The 21,660-nt window shown below is 42.5% G+C and overlaps 1 protein-coding gene across 1 annotated transcript in view; it reads left to right on the top strand.

Moving 5' to 3' along the window:
- The window catches only part of LOC110533652 (coxsackievirus and adenovirus receptor homolog), a 107,094-nt gene that overhangs the window by 49,053 nt on the left and 36,381 nt on the right, over positions 1–21,660 (top strand). The window contains exon 2 of the mRNA XM_036990073.2: positions 17,364–17,533. Within this exon, the coding sequence (XP_036845968.2) occupies positions 17,364–17,533 (170 nt within the window). The remainder of the gene's footprint in view (positions 1–17,363; positions 17,534–21,660) is intronic.

Raw genomic sequence — 21,660 nt, 5'->3', positions numbered from 1 at the left:
TGTGAATCTAGCAACCTCCCTGTCTGTCAGTGCTACGCAGGGTTGCGTTTTGTGTTAGTCTGCTATAAGTGAGTGTAGTAGCGAGGTGATTTATAGCATTGACTAATTATGTTCCACATCAAAGAATAGCTCTCTGGCAGCACTGGGTTCTACCTATATTTGATTTGTTGTCCTTAATTTTTAAGGCTCTAGTTGTCGCGTGAAAGGATCTAGCATAATCTATCCACCACCACTTTCATTGTTCTTAAATATACAGGTTCATTAATTCAAGGGTTTTAACTTTATTTTGACTATTTCAGCATTGTAGAATAATAGTGAAGACATAAACTATGGAATCATGTAGCAACCAAAAAAAGTGTTAAACAAATCAAAATATATTTGAGGTTCTTCAAATAGCCACCCTTTGCCTTGATGACAGCTTTGCACACTCTTGACATTCTCTCAACCAGCTTCATGAGGAATGATTTTCCAACAGTCTTGAAGGAGTTCCCACATGCTGAACACTTGTTGGCTGCTTTTCCTTCAGTCTGCGGTCCAACTCATTCCAAACGATCTCAATTGGGTTGAGGTCGGGTGATTGATGCAGGTCATCTGATGCAGCCCTCAATCACTCTCCTTCTTGGTCAAATAGTCATTACACAGCCTGGAGGTGTTAGGTCGTTGTCCTGTGGAAGAATAAATAGTCCCACTAAGCGCAAACCGGATGGGATGGCGTGTCGCTGCAGAATGCCGTGGTAGCCATGCTGGTTAAAGTGCCTTGAATTGTAAATAAATCACTGACAGTGTCACCAGCAAAACACCATCACACCGCCATGCTTCACGGCGGGAACCACACATGCAGAGGCCATCCGTTCACCTACTCTCACAAAGCCACAGCGGTTGGAACCAAAAGTCTCTTTTTCTTATTGGTGTCCTTTAGTGGTGGGTTCTTTGCAGCAATTCGACCATGAAGGCCTGATTTACGCAGTCTCCTCTGAACAGTTGATGTTGGACACATCTCAACATCAACTGTTCAGAGGAGACTGCATGAATCAGGCCTTCATGGTCGAATTGCTGCAAAGAAACCACTACCCAAGCACACCAGATGTGTCTGTTACTTGAACTCTATGATAGCATTTATTTGGGCTGCAATTTCTGAGGCTGATAACTCTAATAAACACATCCTCTGCAGCAGAGGTTACTCTGGGTTTTCCTTTCCTGTGGTGTTCCTCATGAGAGCCAGTTTCATCATAGTGCTTGATGGTTTTTGTGTCTGCACTTGAAGAAACTTTCAGAGTTCTTGAAATGTTCTGCATTGACTAACCTTCATGTCTTAAAGTAATGATTGACTGTCGTTTCTCTTTGCTTATTTGAGCTGTTCTTGCCATAATATGGACTTGGTCTTTTACCAAATAGGGCGGTCTTCTGTATACCACCCCTACCTTCTCACAACACAACTGATTGGCTCAAATGCATTAAGAAGGAAATCAATTCCACCAAGTAACTTTTAACAAGGCACACCTGTTAATTGAAATGCATTCCAGGTGACTCATGAAGCTGGTTGAGAGAATGCCAAGAGTGTGCGAAGTCATCAAGGAAAAGGGTGGCTATTTGAAGAATCTCAAATCTAGTTTGATTTGTTGAACACTTTTTTTGGTTACTACATGATTCCATATGTGTTATTTCATAGTTTTGATGTCTGCACTATTATTCTACTATGCAGAAAATAGTACAAATAAAGAAACCCTGGAATGAGTAGGTATCCAGACTTGTGACTGGTACTGTGTATTTTTTCCATTTTGTGTTTCATCATTATTTACTTCCCAGCAATTGATTTACCATTGGCCTATCTAGCAGATCATATTTTGTCCGAACTCCTTTTCATGCTAGTTTTTTTTTTAAATGACTGAAATTATTATTTTTGTGTACTCATCTCCAATATGCTCCGTGTTCACTAGCAAGCGGTGCTGTGCGGTGAAACACCTCTTCCCATTCATTTGCAATGGAAGGAAAGTGGTGAGAGAGTGCAGGGGACCTTGAGGTGGAAAAAGTTAATATTTTCCCAACTTTATGCAAATCGCCAGCGGCGACCGCTGGGCAATGACCAATCATATCGATTGGTTCCCATGACGAGTTTGACGCTATGCTACCCAAGGCTGGAGACGGTCTTCAGTAAAGACAGCTGACAAAAATACTAGGATGGATCAAATGTAAGTTATGACGTTATAAATCAATCATGCAAAAACATTTACAGTTGAGAGTAATATGTTAATGTAGAGACAAACGATTCGGTGCTATTTTCTCGGAGCCTCTTTACTGTGTCGCCACCATGCTCGATACTAGTTACAAGGACCGCTACTTCGATGCCGACAAACAGGGTTTACGTGAAATGTTAGACAGCTGGACAAGATGGAAACGGACACAGTGACAGTGGAAGAGAGGCCACGGACAGACAGCTGAAACTTCACTTTTTGACATGTATGTTAACATCCTTGAGAATGACGAAACTACTGAACAAATTAACAGTGAAACAGCACAGCAAGTAAGTAAAAGAAATAGGTTTTGATTATGTTTTACTGGTAATGGGGACATAGGTAAATGCCAACAAAATACATTTTTGGTCAGTGTAGTGTGTGTGTAACCTTTATTTAACTAGGCAAGTCAGTTAAGAACATTTTAAGGACAAAATCTTATTCACTATGACGGACTACCCCGGCCAAACCCTGATGACGCTGGGCCAATTGTGCGCCACCCTATGGGACTCCCAATCACGGCCGGATGTGAGAGCTTAGATTCAAACCAGAGACTGTAGTGACGCCTCTTGCAGTGCCTTAGACCGCTGTTTGTGTGTGTGTGTGTGTGTTAACTATTTAACTGTACTAGAATGCTTAAAAGGCCGCTCAAATGTTAAATATCAGGTATATGTATTGTTTTTTGGCCAAAGAAAATATCGGATATCGATATTGGCCAAAAATGTCATGTTGGTGCATCCCTGGTGTTGTGACATGAGTTTGAAATTGTAATTCTGATTGTTAGGGACTCCTGAAACAACCAGCAAACCAGGCTGCTGTCTTGTGAAACAGTGGATGTAAAGAATCAAGCTAGCTAAGGCATTTACTGCAAATTGAATGTTACATTTTGTAAGGTTGCCTTGCTAATATTTGACATGCAATGCAGATGAAGTAACATAGCTAGCTAACTTTTCTTATTGTGCAGTGGAGGATTAAAAAAATACCTGTGGATGTGTAGCTATCTATGTAGCCGATCTGTGTATGGATCCTAAAACATTTGGAATACATATTAGTTCAGAACCTAGCTATGAACCTCCGCTGTATCAACTTCAAAACAGTCTGAATGACATTAATGAAGCCTATGGATTGAGTAGAATATGTTTTGTGCCAAGGATGCAAGTCGTATATACATTTAGTTATTACCATGCATGAGATCCCCACATTGTAGCTTGTACATTTTAATATATTCGCTGATCATGTACTCTACCTTGGCAAATATAGGTGCAGTTCAGGTATGAACATCTTTCAGATTATTTTTCAGTCATATTCAATACCAGGAGTATCAAATTCCAGTCTTTGAATGATGCTCGGTCTGCATGTGTGTATTACAATTATACACTTCAACAGTGTTTACCAATCTTGGTCCTGGGACATCAATGGTTACACATTGTATCTATGCGATAGACTAGAAACATGATTAAACTAGTTAAAGGCTGATTTAAGAAACCGTACCCTACACTTCCTATGCATCATGTAAATACTGTAAAACCGGTTCATCTCCATCTAATTTCCTTCATCTGCACTGATCTGGTAAACACAGGATAGGTGTAGTATTTCATCAAATGATACTTACTTTCAACCAGTAGAGAATGTGAAACACTTTATTGACAAGTTCATTATCCAAGTGTTTATAAATACGTAATATATTATGAATGCAAGTTCAATCTGTACTTCAATGCACATCTGGTGTGCATTATAACAACAGAGAAAGAAAGAGGTGTACAAATGAGAATTTGTTCTCAACTAGCCTACCTGGTTAAAGGTGGGGGGAGAAAAAAAAGACAAAGTGATTAGAACAGAGGAGCAGGGAAGGTTGCATATGATTAACCTCTCTGATCTCCCAAACCCGGATCCGGTATCGTGACTACAGCCTCAAGCTCATTACCATAACGCAACGTTAACTATTCATGAAAATCGCAAATGAAATGAAATAAATATGCTAGCTCTCAAGCTTAGCCTTTTGTTAACAACACTGTCATCTCAGATTTTCAAAATATGCTTCTCAACCATTGCAAAACAAGCATTTGTGTAACAGTATTGATGGCTAACGTAGCATTTAGCATTAGCATTCAGCTGGCAACATTTACACAAAAAAACAAAAGCATTCAAATAAAATCATTTACCTTTGAAGAACTTCAGATGTTTTCAATGAGGAGACTCTCAGATAGCAAATGTTCAGTTTTTCCTGAAAGATTATTTGTTTAGGACAAATCGCTCCGTTTTCTGCGTCACGTTTAGCTATGAAAAAACCCCTGTATCCAGGATTGTGTAAATCTATCAGCAAGCTCATTAGCATAACACAACGTTAACTATTCATGAAAATCGCAAATGAAATGAAATAAATATGCCATCTCTCAAGCTTAGCCTTTTGTAAACAACACTGTCATCTCAGATTTTCAAAATATGCTTCTCAACCATAGGAAAACAATCATTTGTGTAAAAGTAGCTAGCTAGCGTTAGCATTTAGCGTTAGCATTTAGCATCCAGCACGCAACATTAACAAAAACATAAAAGCCTTCAAATAAAATCATTTACCTTTGAAGAACTTCTGATGTTTTCAATGAGGATACTCTCAGTTAGATAGCAGATGCTCAGTTTTTCCAAAAAGATTCCTTGTGTATTAGAAATAGCTCCGTTTTATACATCACATTTGGCTACCAAAAAAAATCTGAAAATTCAGTCCTCAAAACGCGAACTTTTTTCCAAATTAACTCCATAATATCGACTGAAAACATGGCAAACGTTGTTTAGAATCAATCATCAAGGTGTTTTTCACATATCTCTTCATTGATACATCGTTCTTGGACACATGGTTTCTCCCCTATATCAAATGGATAGGTACGAGCAGCTGGCAATTGCGCACCGAATTCCACGCAGGACACCAGGCGGACACTTGGAAAATGTAGTCTCTTATGGTCAATCTTCCAATGATATGCCTACAAATACGTCACAATGCTGCTAAGACCTTGGGCGAACGACAGAAAGTGTAGGCTCATTCCTTGCGCAATCACAGCCATATAAGGAGACAATGGAAAACAGAGCTTCAGAAATTCTGCTAATTCCTGGTTGATGCATCATCTTGGTTTCGCCTGTAGAATGAGTTCTGGGGCACTTACAGACAAAATCTTTGCAGATTCTGAAACTTCAGAGTGTTTTCTTTCCAAAACTGTCAAGAATATGCATAGTCGAGCATCTTTTCGTGACAAAATATCGCGCTTAAAACGGGAACGTTTTTTATCCAAAAATGAAATAGCGCCCCTAGAGATCTAACAGGTTAATGAATCACAGTGCTACCTTAATACTCTCTCAGTTCATCACGATTACATAATAGTGTGTCTCCTAACCAGCCGTGGGCTCCCAGTTGGCCCAAAGATAATCTTAAGAGCGGATGAGGTGGCGATGACGAGACTGGGGGATGACAACCTCTCTCACATCAATATACCTGCAGATGAGAGAGAGCCTGTTTAAGCCTCTTTTTTTTTAACACTGTCAGTCATCATCAGGAGGTGAAATGCAAAACTGACCTTGGATCATTAACTCTGGGACTACTACATCTCTATCTGTATTTCAATGTAAAGCATCTCTTTAATAATACGTCCTGTTGGCCTGACCAAGTGACTTCTCACTTCTGATCATGCTGTGCCCTCTGTAGCCAGTTCAGATGCGGGAGGGATTCACCGACACAGCTGATATAACCTAGCCTAGAGGGTTTCTGGAGAAGGGGAGAGAGGGATGAAGTGAAGGACAGAGACTGTTATTCAGAAAATAAGGTTGTTAAATAGACTGTGCGTTTGGCCTCACCCGGTGTCCAGCCTAAGGGGCTGCAGAGTACTTTATGCTGAAAAAGATGCACAGACACAAACAATATAGCGTAACTATAGAAATAATTAAGTGTCTTACTATTCTCCATAGTTGGCCCTCTTGCTTCTTCTTGGAAGGTGGAAGGAGCCACCGTTATACACCTGAGCCTGCTTAGTGCACAATCCATCAATCATATTGATACAGTGCCTTGCGAAAGTATTCGGCCCCCTTGAACTTTGCGACCTTTTGCCACATTTCAGGCTTCAAACATAAAGATATAAAACTGTATTTTTTTGTGAAGAATCAACAACAAGTGGGACACAATCATGAAGTGGAACGACATTTATTGGATATTTCAAACTTTTTTTAAAAATCAAAAACTGAAAAAATGGGCGTGCAAAATTATTCAGCCCCCTCAAGTTAATACTTTGTAGCGCCACCTTTTGCTGCGATTACAGCTGTAAGCCGCTTGGGGTATGTCTCTATCAGTTTTGCACATCGAGAGACCTACATTTTTTCCCATTCCTCCTTGCAAAACAGCTCGAGCTCAGTGAGGTTGGATGGAGAGCATTTGTGAACAGCAGTTCAGTTCTTTCCACAGATTCTCGATTGGATTCAGGTCTGGACTTTGACTTGGCCATTCTAACACCTGGATATGTTTATTTTTGAACCATTCCATTGTAGATTTTGCTTCATGTTTTGGATCATTGTCTTGTTGGAAGACAAATCTCCGTCCCAGTCTCAGGTCTTTTGCAGACTCCATCAGTTCAATGTTGGTTTCATCTGACCAGAGCACTTTCTTCCACATGTTTGGTGTGTCTCCCAGGTGGCTTGTGGCAAACTTTAAACGACACTTTAAGAAATGGCTTTCTTCTTGCCACTCTTCCATAAAGGCCAGATTTGTGCAATATACGACTTATTGTTGTCCTATGGACAGAGTCTCCCACCTCAGCTGTAGATCTCTGCAGTTTATCCAGAGTGATCATGGGCCTCTTGGCTGCATCTCTGATCAGTCTTCTCCTTGTATGAGCTGAAAGTTTAGAGGGACGGCCAGGTCTTGGTAGATTTTCAGTGGTCTGATACTCCTTCCATTTCAATATTATCGCTTGCACAGTGATCCTTGGGATGTTTAAAGCTTGGGAAATCTTTTTGTATCCAAATCCGGCTTTAAACTTCTTCACAACAGTATCTCGGACCTGCCTGGTGTGTTCCTTGTTCTTCATGATGCTCTCTGCACTTTTAACGGACCTCTGAGACTATCACAGTGCAGGTGCATTTATACGGAGACTTGATTACACACAGGTGGATTGTATTTATCATCATTAGTCATTTAGGTCAACATTGGATCATTCAGAGATCCTCACTGAACTTCTGGAGAGAGTTTGCTGCACTGAAAGTAAAGGGGCTGAATAATTTTGCACACCCAATTTTTCAGTTTTTGATTTGTTAAAAAAGTTTGAAATATCCAATAAATGTCGTTCCACTTCATGATTGTGTCCCACTTGTTGTTGATTCTTCACAAAAAAATACAGTGTTATATCTTTATGTTTGAAGCCTGAAATGTGGCAAAAGGTCGCAAAGTTCAAGGGGGCCGAAAACTTTCGCAAGGCACTGTACATGAGTGTGTTAGTGTGGCTTATAGGGTGTCTAATTGTTCTCGCTTTTTTCAATATGGGTGACTTAAAATAGCCTGTTTTTGTACAGACATCACACCCTTACCTAAACAGGACCCTCATCTGAGAAGTAGAAATCAAAGGGATAGAAACTGGGAAGTGTGTAACTGCAGTTGACATGGCTAGGTAAATAGAAGATTACTCTAATTGCAATCAGGGTGGCTCTTAAAAGAGCCTTTGGTTGTGCATAGTATAGTCTACGGTGTTGCCATCTCCCGCACACTGATTGCTCCTCTTGCTGCATTGTTGGACCCCATCCTTGAAACATCCTACAGAGCAGCAGACTTCGCTCGCACACGGCAGCGAGCTGCAGATCCCCTCCTGGTCCTCGTGTCCATCCTCATAAAGTTATGCAGGACACAGGTAGCCTTCACACGCCTGAATTCCTCCTGGAGGCAGTCCCAGATGGACCTGGTCACCCAACCTTCCAGTGCCCTTCATGGTAACTGTAGGCAATCGTTTTGAAGAAATCTCCAGTTACAAGGTATCTGTAGGAATATGGATGATAATATCATTTTTAGACTTTTACATCACAAGATCATTGTGGATTACTGAAGTATAATATCCCTTATAACAAATCATGATAACATTGGATTGATTGATGCATGTGACAATAGCAGGATCATAACAAGGATAGCATCACAAATGAATATATAAAAAACACTTGAAGCTTGATGATGACTTGATGAATCAGCTGTGTAGTATTAAGGCAAAAACAAAATGTACACCCCTTTGCGTCCACAGGACCAGGACTGAGACCCACTGCTCTTCATTGGGACCTCTTCATCTGTAGACAGGCTTTCACAGCTCTCTGTATCTGAGGACAGAAAACCTCACATGAAACAGACTGCATTATACTCAAATTAGACAGCACTGAATGTTATGTTACTATCTCTGTCCTCACTTCTAGGGACTGGAACTACACAAAGTACCTGCCCTATCCAGAATAGCCTACTTTCTCACTTTGACAGTTGGGGCTGCTATCCTTTCACCATCCTCCATGGCTGTTAGCTAGCTACCTACGAATGCATTTTTTTTTTACAGCGATAAATGCTTTATGATAGCTAGCTAATATGACATTGGGTAGCTGGTGATATGTAATTCATTTAGCTAGCTTTCTATACGCTTTCTAAAGTTGGCTAGCTAGCAGCTCATTTGAGTTAGCCAGCACTGTAGCTAATAAATATATATATTTTTTTTTTTTACATTTTCAAAATATATTTACTTACTTGAATAAGTTCTCCCAGCCATATGGATGATTGGGAAACAGCACAGCAAAGTTTGTCACCAAAGTGTTTTAGAGAGTATTACTTTAACTATTTACCCATTTAATAACCAGACCTTCATACAAACCTGCTATACTGAATTCTTGACGCACAATTGAATGTGCTGCCAGCACAATTGAATGTGCTGCCAGCACTCCCACAAGCGAGCTACTCTGGCGGCACGCGGTAATTTACCGTGTGCTAGTGAACACGAGCCATTACAGTAATGTGCATGGTGTATAAAAGCCACAGCCATCTGGGTGTTTTTATACACTGCTCAAAAAAATAAAAGGAACACTTAAACAACACAATGTAACTCCAAGTCAATCACACTTCTATGAAATCAAACTGTCCACTTAGGAAGCAACACTGATTGACAATAAATTTCACATGCTGTTGTGCAAATGGGATAGACAACAGGTGGAAATTATAGGCAATTAGCAAGACACCCCCAATAAAGGAGTGGTTCTGCAGGTGGGGACCACAGACCACTTCTCAGTTCCTATGCTTCCTGGCTGATGTTTTGGTCACTTTTGAATGCTGGCGGTGCTTTCACTCTAGTGCTAGCATGAGACGGAGTCTACAACCCACACAAGTGGCTCAGGTAGTGCAGCTCATCCAGGATGGTACATCAATGCGAGCTGTGGCAAGAAGGTTTGCTGTGTCTGTCAGCGTAGTGTCCAGAGCATGGAGGCGCTACCAGGAGACAGGCCAGTACATCAGGAGACGTGGAGGAGGCCGTAGGAGGGCAACAACCCAGCAGCAGGACCGCTACCTCCACCTTTGTGCAAGGAGGAGTACTGCCAGAGCCCTGCAAAATTACCTCCAGCAGGCCACAAATGTGCATGTATCTGCTCAAACGGTCAGAAACAGACTCCATGAGGATGGTATGAGGGCCCGACGTCCACAGGTGGGGGTTGTGCTTACTGCCCAACACCGTGCAGGACGTTTTTCATTTGCCAGAGAACACCAAGATTGGCAAATTCGGCACTGGCGCCCTGTGCTCTTCACAGATGAACGCAGGTTGACACTGAGCACGTGACAGACGTGACAGTCTGGAGACGCCGTGGAGAACGTTCTGCTGCCTGCAACATCCTCCAGCATGACCGGTTTGGCGGTGGGTCAGTCATGGTGTGGGGTGGCATTTCTTTGGGGGGCCGCACAGCCCCCCATGTGCTCGCCAGAGGTAGCCTGACTGCCATTAGGTACTGAGATGAGATCCTCAGACCCCTTGTGAGATCATATGCTGGTGCGGTTGGCCCTGGGTTCCTCCTAATGCAAGACAATGCTAGACCTCATGTGGGTGGAGTGTGTCAGCAGTTCCTGCAAGAGGAAGGCATTGATGCTATGGACTGGCCCGCCCGTTCCCCAGACCTGAATCCAATTGAGCACATCTGTGACATCATGTCTCGCTCCATCCACCGTTGCACCACAGACTGTCCAGGAGTTGGCGGATGCTTTAGTCCAGGTCTGGGAGGAGATCTCTCAGGAGGCCATCCGCCACCTCATCAGGAGCATGCCCAGGTGTTGTAGGGAGGTCATACAGTCACGTGGAGGCCACACACACTACTGAGCCTCATTTTGACTTGTTTTAAGGACATTACATCAAAGTTGGATCAGCCTGTAGTGTGGCTTTCCACTTTAATTTTGAGTGTGACTCCAAATCCAGACCTCCATGGATTGATAAATTTGATTTCCATTGATAATTTGTGTGATTTTGTTGTCAGCACATTCAACGATGTAAAGAAAATAATATTTCATTCATTCAGATCTAGGATGTGTTATTTTAGTGTTCCCTTTATTTTTTGGAGCAGTGTATGTAGTGTTAAAGTGTGGCGGAATATCCCTTCACTACATTCATTACCAAGGGACTTGAACAGTGGAGAATACAGAGTAATGGCTCAGATGCCATTAGCTTCACTTTCATTTTTATGTGGCTATTACTGGCTAATCAAAAATCTGAGGCAGAGCAGCATTTTTTTTAAAGGACCGTTGACTACTTTTATAAAAAAATATATATATTTGTGGGTACTGTTTAGGCAATTTTCCGAGCACTCTGAGGATTGGCCTACCCAAGAATGAAGGGAGGAGAGAAGGGGAGAGGTAGTTGAGGGTAAGGAGGTAGTGGTCATAAATTCCACTTAGTTGTAATGTTGAATTAACCTTAAATCACACAGAACACTGCTATCTCCTCTTTTCAGAGCTGCGTGCTTGTGCTGTTCTCATCTGAACCCTCATTACACGCACTGCAGGAAGCTTAAATGTGACTAGATGAGAGCATGAAATAGTACTTTTCCCTTTGTGTGTGTGTGTGGTTGTGGAGAGAGGGAGAGACGTCAGTGAGTATCAACTGTAATAAAGACAAAAGCAGCCCAAGGTCATCGAGGTCCCATCATTTAGATAGAAAACATCTTGCCTCCTGATAAAACGTCAAGGGAAACAATTCCCTCAAACAGTTCCAGCTGAATGTAATGCGTTTCGAAAATGTAATCTTCGTTTTTTGCATGTAGGCTGTTTCTCTGCTATTTACCAGCGCCTGATGAATTGATACATAGCTCTTTGTCACAAAGACGTCAGGCTCTCTGTCAGTGTTGACTTTAATAGGCATTCATCTCACTTCGTTTCTATTACTCTGATTTCACTGGTGTTGTCTGCTGCTCAGGGCTGTGACTGAGTTGCTGTGAACAAGGATGTCTGTCAGATCCAATGGACAACAGAATCAGCTGCCGCAGCAATGTGGGGTTCATAGTGGTTAGAGCTTAGTGTTTCGTGACCATATAAAATGCTCTAAGGGAATCCTCGGTCTCTCCAATTCAAAGAGCTTCATTGGCATGGGTAACATATGTTTACATTGCCAAAGCAAATGGGTCCATCTCCTCAATACTATGTTTTTGAATTTCTAATTTATTTGGTCCAGTCTAGGTTCCTACTATTTCGGCCAAAGGCAGATGACCTCAGTTCTTGGATATTCTGGGATGAGAGAGTGATGGTTTTGTGTTCCATGACGTGTCTAATATTAGTTGTGTGGTTTTACCTCAGACCAGTAAGTGCGAGCACAGCCTGCTGAGCATCAGATACATGCCATTGGCTTGGGCTTGTGTGAGAGTGGGGGTTGGGCCTGTTTGCCTGCTCACAGCCACAGTAGCATGTGACTGAGACTAGGCTGTGTGTGTGTGTGTTTCATCGCAGTCTGTTATGCTCCAGAGGGAGGTGAGGTGAGGTGGTTGGAGACCGATGAGCAGTGAGGGTGGTGCATGTGTATCACTAACTAATGTTACCTCCAGGTCCAGACAAACAGGTTTTAGGAGTTTCTGCCCGTCGGTCAGCCAGCAAGCATTGTGCCGATGACACTCAATTAGAACTGAGTCATCACAAACAGAATGTGTATTCAATTCAAAGATTGACAAAAGGGATGTTTCAAGTGTAATTGAAAGGAATTCCACTCCTAAACTCATCAAAAAAATAAATGTCCCTTTTTCAGGACCCTGTCTTTCAAAGATAATTCATAAAAATCCAAATAACTTTACAGATCTTCATTGTGAATGGTTTAAACACTTGTTTCCCATGCTTGTTCAATGAACCATAAACAATTAACCGTTCCACAGATGCATGTTCATTAAGACACTAACAACTTACAGATGGTAGGCAATTAAGGTCACTTATGAAAACTTAGGACACGAAAGAGGCCTTTCTACTGACTCTGAAAAACACCAAAAGATAGATGCCCTGGGTCCATGCACATCTGCATGAACATTCCTTAGGCATGCTGCAAGGAGGCATGAGGACTGCAGATGTGGCCAGGGCAATAAATTGCAATGTCCGTACTGTGAGACGCCTAAGACAGTGCTACAGGGAGACAGGACAGACAACTGATCGTCCTCGCAGTGGCAGACCACGTGAAACAACACCTGCACAGGATCAGTACATCTTAACATCACACCTGCGGGACAGGTACAGGATGGTAACAACTGCCCAAGTTAGACCAGGAACGCACAAACCCTCCATCAGTGCTCAGACTGTCCGCAATAGGCTGAGAGAGGCTGGACTGATGGCTTGTAGGCTTGTTGTAAGGCAGTTCCTCACCAGACATCCCCGGCAACAACATCGCCTATGGACACAAACCCACCGTCGCTGGACCAGACGGGACTGGCAAAAAGTGCTCTTCACTGACGAAGAGTCGTCGTTTTGTCACACCAGGGGTGATGGTCGGATTCGCGTTTATCGTCGAAGGAATGAGTGTTATACTGGGGCATTTACTCTGGGCAGGATCAATTTGGAAGTGGAGGGTCCGTCATGGTCTGGGGCTTTGTGTCACAGCATCATCGGACTGAGCTTGTTGTCAATGCAGGCCATCTCAACGTTGTGCGTTACAGGGAAGATATCCTCCTCCCTCATGTGGTACCCTTCCTGCAGGCTCATCCTGACATGACCCTCCAGCATGACAATGCCACCAGCCATACTACTCGTTCTGTGCGCGATTTCCTGCAAGACAGTAATGTCAGTGTTTTGCCATGGCCAGCGAAGAGCCCGGGTCTCAATCCCGTTGAGCACGTCTGGGACCTGTTGGATCGGAGGGTGAGGGCTAGGGCCATTCCCCCCGGAAATGTCCGGGAACTTGTAGGTGCCTTGGTGGAAGAGTGGGGTATCATCTCACAGCAATAACTGGCAAATCTGGTGCAGTACAGGAGGAGGAGATGCACTGCAGTACTTAATGCAGCTGGTGGCCACACCAGATACTGACAGTTACTTTTGACCCCTCCCTATGTTCAGGGACACATTATTCACATGTCTGTGGAACTTGTTCAGTTTGTCTCAGTTGTTTAATCTTGTTATGTTAATTTAAATATTTACACATGTTGAGATTGCTGAAAATAAACGCATTTGACAGTGAAAGGACTTTTCTTTTTTTGCTGAGTTTATTTGCATTGTTGTGCTTTTCATTCATATTCAACAGCCTATTGATTGTGAACCATTATGTATGGAGGAATACACTATTTGTGAGTGTGTATGAGTTTTCTCATCACCATGGAAATTACACTGAACAAAAATATAAATGCGACATGCGTTCATAAAACCAGTCAGTATCTGGCGTGACCACCATTTACCACATGCAGCGAGACACATCTCCTTCACGTAGAGTTGATGAGGCTGTTGATTGTTGCCTGTGGAATGTTGTCCCACTCTTCAATGGCTGTGCGAAGTTGCTGGATATTGGTGGGAACTGAAACACTCCATTGTCGATCCAGAGCATCTCAAACATGCTCAATAGGTGACATGTCTTGTGAGTATGCAGGTCCTTGTGACATGTACACTATCATGCTGAAATATGAGGTTATGAGGTTATGAGGTCATGTACACTATCATGCTGAAATATGAGGTGATGGCACGACAATGGGCCTCAGGATCTCGTCACGGTATCTCTGTGCATTGAAATTGCCATCGATAAAAGCAATTGTGTTGTCTGTAGCTTATGCCTCTGCACATACCATAACCGCCGCCTTCGTGGGGCACTCTGTTCACAACGTTGACATCCGCAAACCGCTCGCCCACACGACGCCGTACACACTGTCTGCCTTCTGTCCGGTACAGTTCAAACCGGGATTAATCCGTGAAGAACACACTTCAAACGGCCATTAAAAGTGAGCATTTGCCCACTGAAATCGGTTCTGGGCTAGCAGTCCTGGGCTAGCGTGGTTACATGTGGTTGTGAGGCCGGTTGGATGTACTGCCAAATTCTCTAAAACGACTTTGGAGAGGTGGCTTATGGTAGCGAAATGAACATTAAATTCTCTGGCAACAGCTCTGGTGGACATTCCTGCAGTCAGCATGTCAATTGCACACTCCCTCAACTTGAGACATCTGTGGCATTGTGTGACACAACTGCATATTTTTGAGTTGCCTCTTATTGTCCCCAGCACAAGAGGCACGTGTGTAATGATCATGCTATTTAATCATCTTCTTCATACTTCTTCACACCTTTTAGTTGGATGGATTAAGTTGGCAATGGAGAAATGCTCACTAACATGGATGTAAACAAATGTGTGCAATTGGATGGCAATAAGCTTTTTGTGCGTATGGAACATTCCTGGAATATTTTATTTCATCTCAAGAAACATGGGACCAACACTTTACATGTTGCGTTTTTATATTAGTGTATAATTGGGGAGCTTGTGTATGTTATATGATATCCCCTGGCTGTCTAGGGTGGAGAAACAATTGCAACATATAGAATATCCCACCACACTACCGACTGAACAGACAAATGAGGTGAGAACAGAGAAGACTTTCAGCCTATAGATGAATGTTCTGTGGAAGTTCGGTCTTCTGTGGGGGGTCTTGGGTGCCGAGTGCCCCCCAGCTAGGGTTTCTGTACCATATCGGCGTACACGGTATTACCGGAAGTGCACACAAGGGGTGCTATCCCCCCCCAAAGAAAACACACTAAACAATTTAAGCAACAGGGATCTTGAATGTCTCTAGTCTGGGTACCAGTATGTTTAGCTAACATTCAACTCCTTGCCTCTCCATGTCATTGTCAAAGAGACTGACTTTAAGGCAATCTCAACATTCAATATGCAGATGGATTTACGGCAGAGTTTCTCATTGGTTGTTGGAAATAACATTTTCCATGTGGCGCCTCAAATAGATCTAGAATCATAAAGTCAAAAAGAAAAATGTAGCTGTTAGCAAGTTATTGTATTTTGAGGCTTAAAATCAAAGCAAAGTGGTTTCTTGATTTGGAATTTCAGTATGTATTTAGTTTGAGTATTTAGACATGAGCCAGCAACTTTTGACCGACTGGTTTCTTCTGGGAAAACTGTTGCTTAGCAACCGGATACCAACATCTGGGGAGAAAAAAAAGTGATAGATCCAATATTTGGATAATTGTTGTGATTTGGAGGATAGCTGTGAGGCTTTTCAAATCAGGATCATCTCCTCTGTTCTCCGCAAGCTCGTTATGGTAATGTGCATATTTGAAGATGGCAGAAAGGCTAGTCCCTGGCAATGACAAGGAGTGGAATGTTAGCTAAAGAGACTGGTACTCAGGCTAGAATGTCTCTGCTGTAACCAAAAAGCTTGATCTAGACATCTAGCTGCTTAGCTAGCAATTTAAGAAACCAAATGCAAAGCTGGAGTCCTGAGCTGATATAATTTATTTGTCACATCTTAGACTTCAAAATTATACTTTTTTAAACAGTATTGAAAAGCTTGAGGTCTGTATTTAAAAATACCCCGTTATACAGTATATCGTTCAAGCCTACCCCCAGTACGACAGGCCCCCACCATCAAATTACACACAAGAGCAGATTACTTTCAAATATTGGGCTGGCAGAACATGCAGCAGAGGGGTTCGTTTGATGTAGCTCAGTGGGTCTGAGAACTGCCCATATGGCCAACCTGCTCCAGCCTCTGCTTACTTTAGATTACAGAATGCAGTTTCAACCCAGGCTATTGTCTCTCTCGTGTGTGTGTGTGTGTGTGCGTGTGCGCGCGCCCACTGTATGTATGTATGTATGTATGCTTTTAAATTTTGTTCCAAATAATTCCGATCGTTTCATCTTGGCTGTCATGGATTTTCATGTGTTGGTACAACCAGGCTGTAGTAAACCGTATAGATCATTTCAGTGGTATTGCATTTTACACATAGTCGTCTGAGAGGATTTTGAACACTTGCCTCAGCACACAATGCTACATCAAGGGGATATAGCCTGGCAGCCTAGTTATTATTATTTTTTTTTAAAGCAGCATTTTTCTTTGACGGCAAGGCGACTGACTGTCAAAAGGATTTTTCTGTGGCGGCAGCATGTGACAACTCCATTCTCTATGGACTGTAGTTCCATGTGGAGGCTTAAAGCGCTTATTGAATTGAATGGAGAGAATCTTTAGCTCCGCTGATGTCACAAGGAAATTAAGTTTATTAGTTCTAAGAATAACTCCTTTAGAATATGATGCTCCAGTTGGATGATGAGCAGAGCAACAGTGTCAGTTTTTTACGTGTCAACCTATTCTTTCTGCTGTTTTTTCCTGTGTGGTTCACATTTTACTGATGTGTATCACTTGACCTCCTAAAAATGTGTAATTTTATGAATGCTCTATTTCGAAGATTTGAAATGCTGCTTCCATAATCCTGTTTAAAACCTTAACTGAAATCTCCAACTGTTAATGTACCAGTGTGAACAGAGGTACTGTCAGATGAAATCCTGATTTTCATTTTAGAAATAACATTTGACTTAGAATTAGACATTCTAATTATATGAGTAGCCCCTAGGTGCTTATGAAGGGAATGCTATGCAATCAGTGTGCGCTATTAGCCTAGTGGACTTCATCTCTCTCTCCTCCCTCTGTGTGTCCAGGTGTAGCCCATTGCCTGGAGATCACGTCCCAGGGGCCCACGTCCATAGAGAAGGCCAGCAGTGAGAGCGTCAAGCTGGACTGCCAGTTCTCTCTGGCCCCTGAGGACTCTGGCCCCCTGGACATCGAATGGAGCCTGCTGGCCTCTGACAACCAGAAAGAGGATAAAGTGGTGAGTGGGTGGTTTATATGTCGTCCCTCCAAGTGGTTTGTATGTGGGGGGGTTTTCATCCCTGAAAAAGTTTTTGGGCTTATTCCTGCTCTCATATGTCAGAAGTCATGCTCTGTCAGAACTAGTCAATGTTATCCATTGTTACAACAGAAGTGTTATGCCAGTCTTAGTGTTGTGTCAGAAGCAGCAACTGGAACTGGTTAACCAGAGGCAAAGAGAGAGCCATGCTTAAAGGTCTGTCTGCTTTGATACAGTACCTGCCATTTGAGAAGTAAAAGGAGAAGTCAGGTTTTTCCCCCTTTTGTTAAGCAGTTCTCTTTCACACAACCCCCAAACATGACTAAAAATAGGTTCATGTTTTACTTGTTCCATCTTGTAAAGCTCTATAAAATATCCCACATGGGTTTGAGTGTGTGTGTATGGCATGGAGCTCTTTCAGTGTGTGTGCAAGCATGCACTGTCCACACCCATTAGCGTGTGAAAAGGAGTGTGTGGGTGCATTAGTTGGCTCTCGTAACCTCAACCACCTACTCTCTACATGGTGCCTCTATTGAGTGGAATGCCACCTCACAGCCATGCTGTGGGAACCCAGCGGCTCCCTGTGTACAGGCCATGTCATCCCTCTATAGCTTGGAGGTATGGGGTGCACCAAGCTGCTGATAATAGATACAGTGCCTTGCGAAAGTATTCGGCCCCCTTGAACTTTGCGACCTTTTGCCACATTTCAGGCTTCAAACATAAAGATATAAAACTGTATTTGTTTGTGAAGAATCAACAACAAGTGGGACACAATCATGAAGTGGAACGATATTTATTGGATATTTCAAACTTTTTTAACAAATCAAAAACTGAAAAATTGGGCGTGCAAAATTATTCAGCCCCCTTAAGTTAATACTTTGTAGCGCCACCTTTTGCTGTGATTACAGCTGTAAGTCGCTTGGGGTATGTCTCTATCAGTTTTGCACATCGAGAGACTGAAATTTTTTCCCATTCCTCCTTGCAAAATAGCTCGAACTCAGTGAGGTTGGATGGAGAGCATTTGTGAACAGCAGTTTTCAGTTCTTTCCACAGATTCTCGATTGGATTCAGGTCTGGACTTTGACTTGGCCATTCTAACACCTGGATATGTTTATTTTTGAACCATTCCATTGTAGATTTTGCTTTATGTTTTGGATCATTGTCTTGTTGGAAGACAAATCTCCGTCCCAGTCTCAGGTCTTTTGCAGAATCCATCAGGTTTTCTTCCAGAATGGTCCTGTATTTGGCTCCATCCATCTTCCCATCAATTTTAACCATCTTCCCTGTCCCTGCTGAAGAAAAGCAGGCCCAAACCATGATGCTGCCACCACCATGTTTGACAGTGGGGATGGTGTGTTCAGGGTGATGAGCTGTGTTGCTTTTACGCCAAACATAACGTTTTGCATTGTTGCCAAAAAGTTCAATTTTGGGTTCATCTGACCAGAGCACCTTCTTCCACATGTTTGGTGTGTCTCCCAGGTGGCTTGTGGCAAACTTTAAACGACACTTTTTATGGATACCTTTAAGAAATGGCTTTCTTCTTGCCACTCTTCCATAAAGGCCAGATTTGTGCAATATACGACTGATTGTTGTCCTATGGACAGAGTCTCCCACCTCAGCTGTAGATCTCTGCAGTTCATCCAGAGTGATCATGGGCCTCTTGGCTGCATCTCTGATCAGTCTTCTCCTTGTATGAGCTGAAAGTTTAGAGGGACGGCCAGGTCTTGGTAGATTTTCAGTGGTCTGATACTCCTTCCATTTCAATATTATCCCTTGCACAGTGCTCCTTGGGATGTTTAAAGCTTGGGAAATCTTTTTGTATCCAAATCCGGCTTTAAACTTATTCACAACAGTATCTTGGACCTGCCTGGTGTGTTCCTTGTTCTTCATGATGCTCTCTGCACTTTTAACGGACCTCTGAGACTATCACAGTGCAGGTGCATTTATACGGAGACTTGATTACACACAGGTGCATTGTATTTATCATCATTAGTCATTTAGGTCAACATTGGATCATTCAGAGATCCTCACTGAACTTCTGGAGAGAGTTTGCTGCACTGAAAGTAAAGGGGCTGAATAATTTTGCACGCCCAATTTTTCAGTTTTTGATTTGTTTAAAAAGTTTGAAATATCCAATAAATGTCGTTCCACTTCATGATTGTGTCCCACTTGTTGTTGATTCTTCACAAAACAATACAGTTTTATATCTTGATGTTTGAAGCCTGAAATGTGGCAAAAGGTCGCAAAGTTCAAGGGGGCCGAATACTTTCGCAAGGCACTGTAGATCCACATAGCCCATGCACTGCCAGAGGGCATGTAGCTAGAAGCCTAGAGATGGATACAGTCTCTCCTGTACTTCTCCATTCCCTCCTTTACTAGTGATGCCTCTGCATCTCTTTCAAATCAAATTGTTTGTCATATGTGCCGAATACAACCTTGTAGTGAAATGCTTATTAACCAACAATGCAGTTTTAAGAAAATACCTATTAAAAATAAGAGCTAAGAATAACAAATAATTAAAGAGCAGCTGGAAATTACAATGGTTTGTTTATTTTACCTTTTTTATTTCACCTTTGTTTAACCAGGTAGGCCAGTTGAGACAAGTTCTCATTTACAACTGTGACCTGGCCAAGATAAAGCAAAGCAGTGCGACAAAAACAACAACAGAGTTACACATAAACAAACGTACAGTCAATAACACAATAGAAAAGAGAAATAGAAACATCTATGTATAGTGTGTACAAATGTAGTGAGGTAGGCAATAAATAGGCCATAGAGGTGAAATAATTCCAATTTAGCATTAATACTGGAGTGATTGATGTACAGATGATGTGCAAGTAGAGATACTGGGGTGCAAAGAGGGTAAGTAATAATATGGGGATGAGGTAGTTGGGTGTGCTATTTACAGATTGGCTGTGTACAGGTACAGTGATAGGTAAGCTGCTCTGACAGTTGATGCTTAAAGTTAGAGAGGGAGATATAAGTCTCCAGCTTCAGAGATTTTTGCAATTCGTTCCAGTCATTGGCAGCAGAGAACTGGAAGGAAAGGTGGCCAAAGGAAGTGTTACCTTTGGGGATGACCAGTGCAGTATACCTGCTGGAGCACGTGCTATGGGTGGGTGTTGCTATGGTGACCAGTGAGCTGAGAAGGTGGGGCTTTACCTGGCAAAGACTTATAGATGACCTGGAGCCAGTGGTTTGGCGACTGATATGTAGTGAGGGCCTGCCAACGAGAGCATACAGGTCGCAGTGGTGGGTACTATATGGGGCTTTGGTGACAAAACGGGTGACACTGTGATAGACTACGTCCAGTTTGCTGAGTAGAGTGTTGGAGGCTATTTTGTAAATGACATCGCCCAAGTCAAGGATCGGTAGGATAGTCAGTTTTACGGGGGAATGTTTGGCAGCATGAGTGAAGTAGGCTTTGTTGCGAAATAGGAAGCCAATTCTAGATTTAATTTTGGATTGGAGATTCTTGATGTGAGTCTGGAAGGAGAGTTTCCAGTCTAACCAGACACTTAGGTATTTGTAGCTGTCCACATATTCTAGGTCCGAACCGTCCAGAGTAGTGATGCTAGTAGGGGGGTGGATGCGGGCAGCAATCAGTTGAAGAGCATGCACTTAGTTTAACTAGCATTTAAAAGCAGTTGGAGGCCACGGAAAGATTGTTGTATGGCTTTGAAGCTCGTTTGGAGGTTCGTTAGCACAGTGTCCAAAGAAGGGCCAGATGTATACAGAATGGTGTCATTTAGGTATATACAGAGAAAAGAGTCGGCCCGAGAATTGAACCCTGTGGCACCCCCGTAGAGACTCGAGTTCGACCGATTAATCGGAATGGCCAATTAATTAGGGCTGATTTCAAGTTTTCATAACAATCGATAATAGGCATTTTTGGACACCGATTGTGGCCGATTACATTGCACTCCATGAAGAGACTGCGTGGCAGGTTGGCTACCTGTTACGCGAGTGCAGCAGGAAGCCAAGGTAAGTTGCTAGCTAGCATTAAACTTATCTTATCAAAAACAATCAATCTTAACTTAATCACTAGTTAACTACACATGGTTGATATTACTAGTTTACCTAGCTTGTCCTGCATTGCATATAATCGA

The sequence above is a fragment of the Oncorhynchus mykiss genome, chromosome 10, assembly GCF_057628025.1.
Source record: "Oncorhynchus mykiss isolate SJ-2025 chromosome 10, ASM5762802v1, whole genome shotgun sequence".
In the NCBI taxonomy this organism is placed as follows: domain Eukaryota; kingdom Metazoa; phylum Chordata; class Actinopteri; order Salmoniformes; family Salmonidae; genus Oncorhynchus; species Oncorhynchus mykiss.
This window is presented reverse-complemented; position numbering and strand designations above follow the sequence as displayed.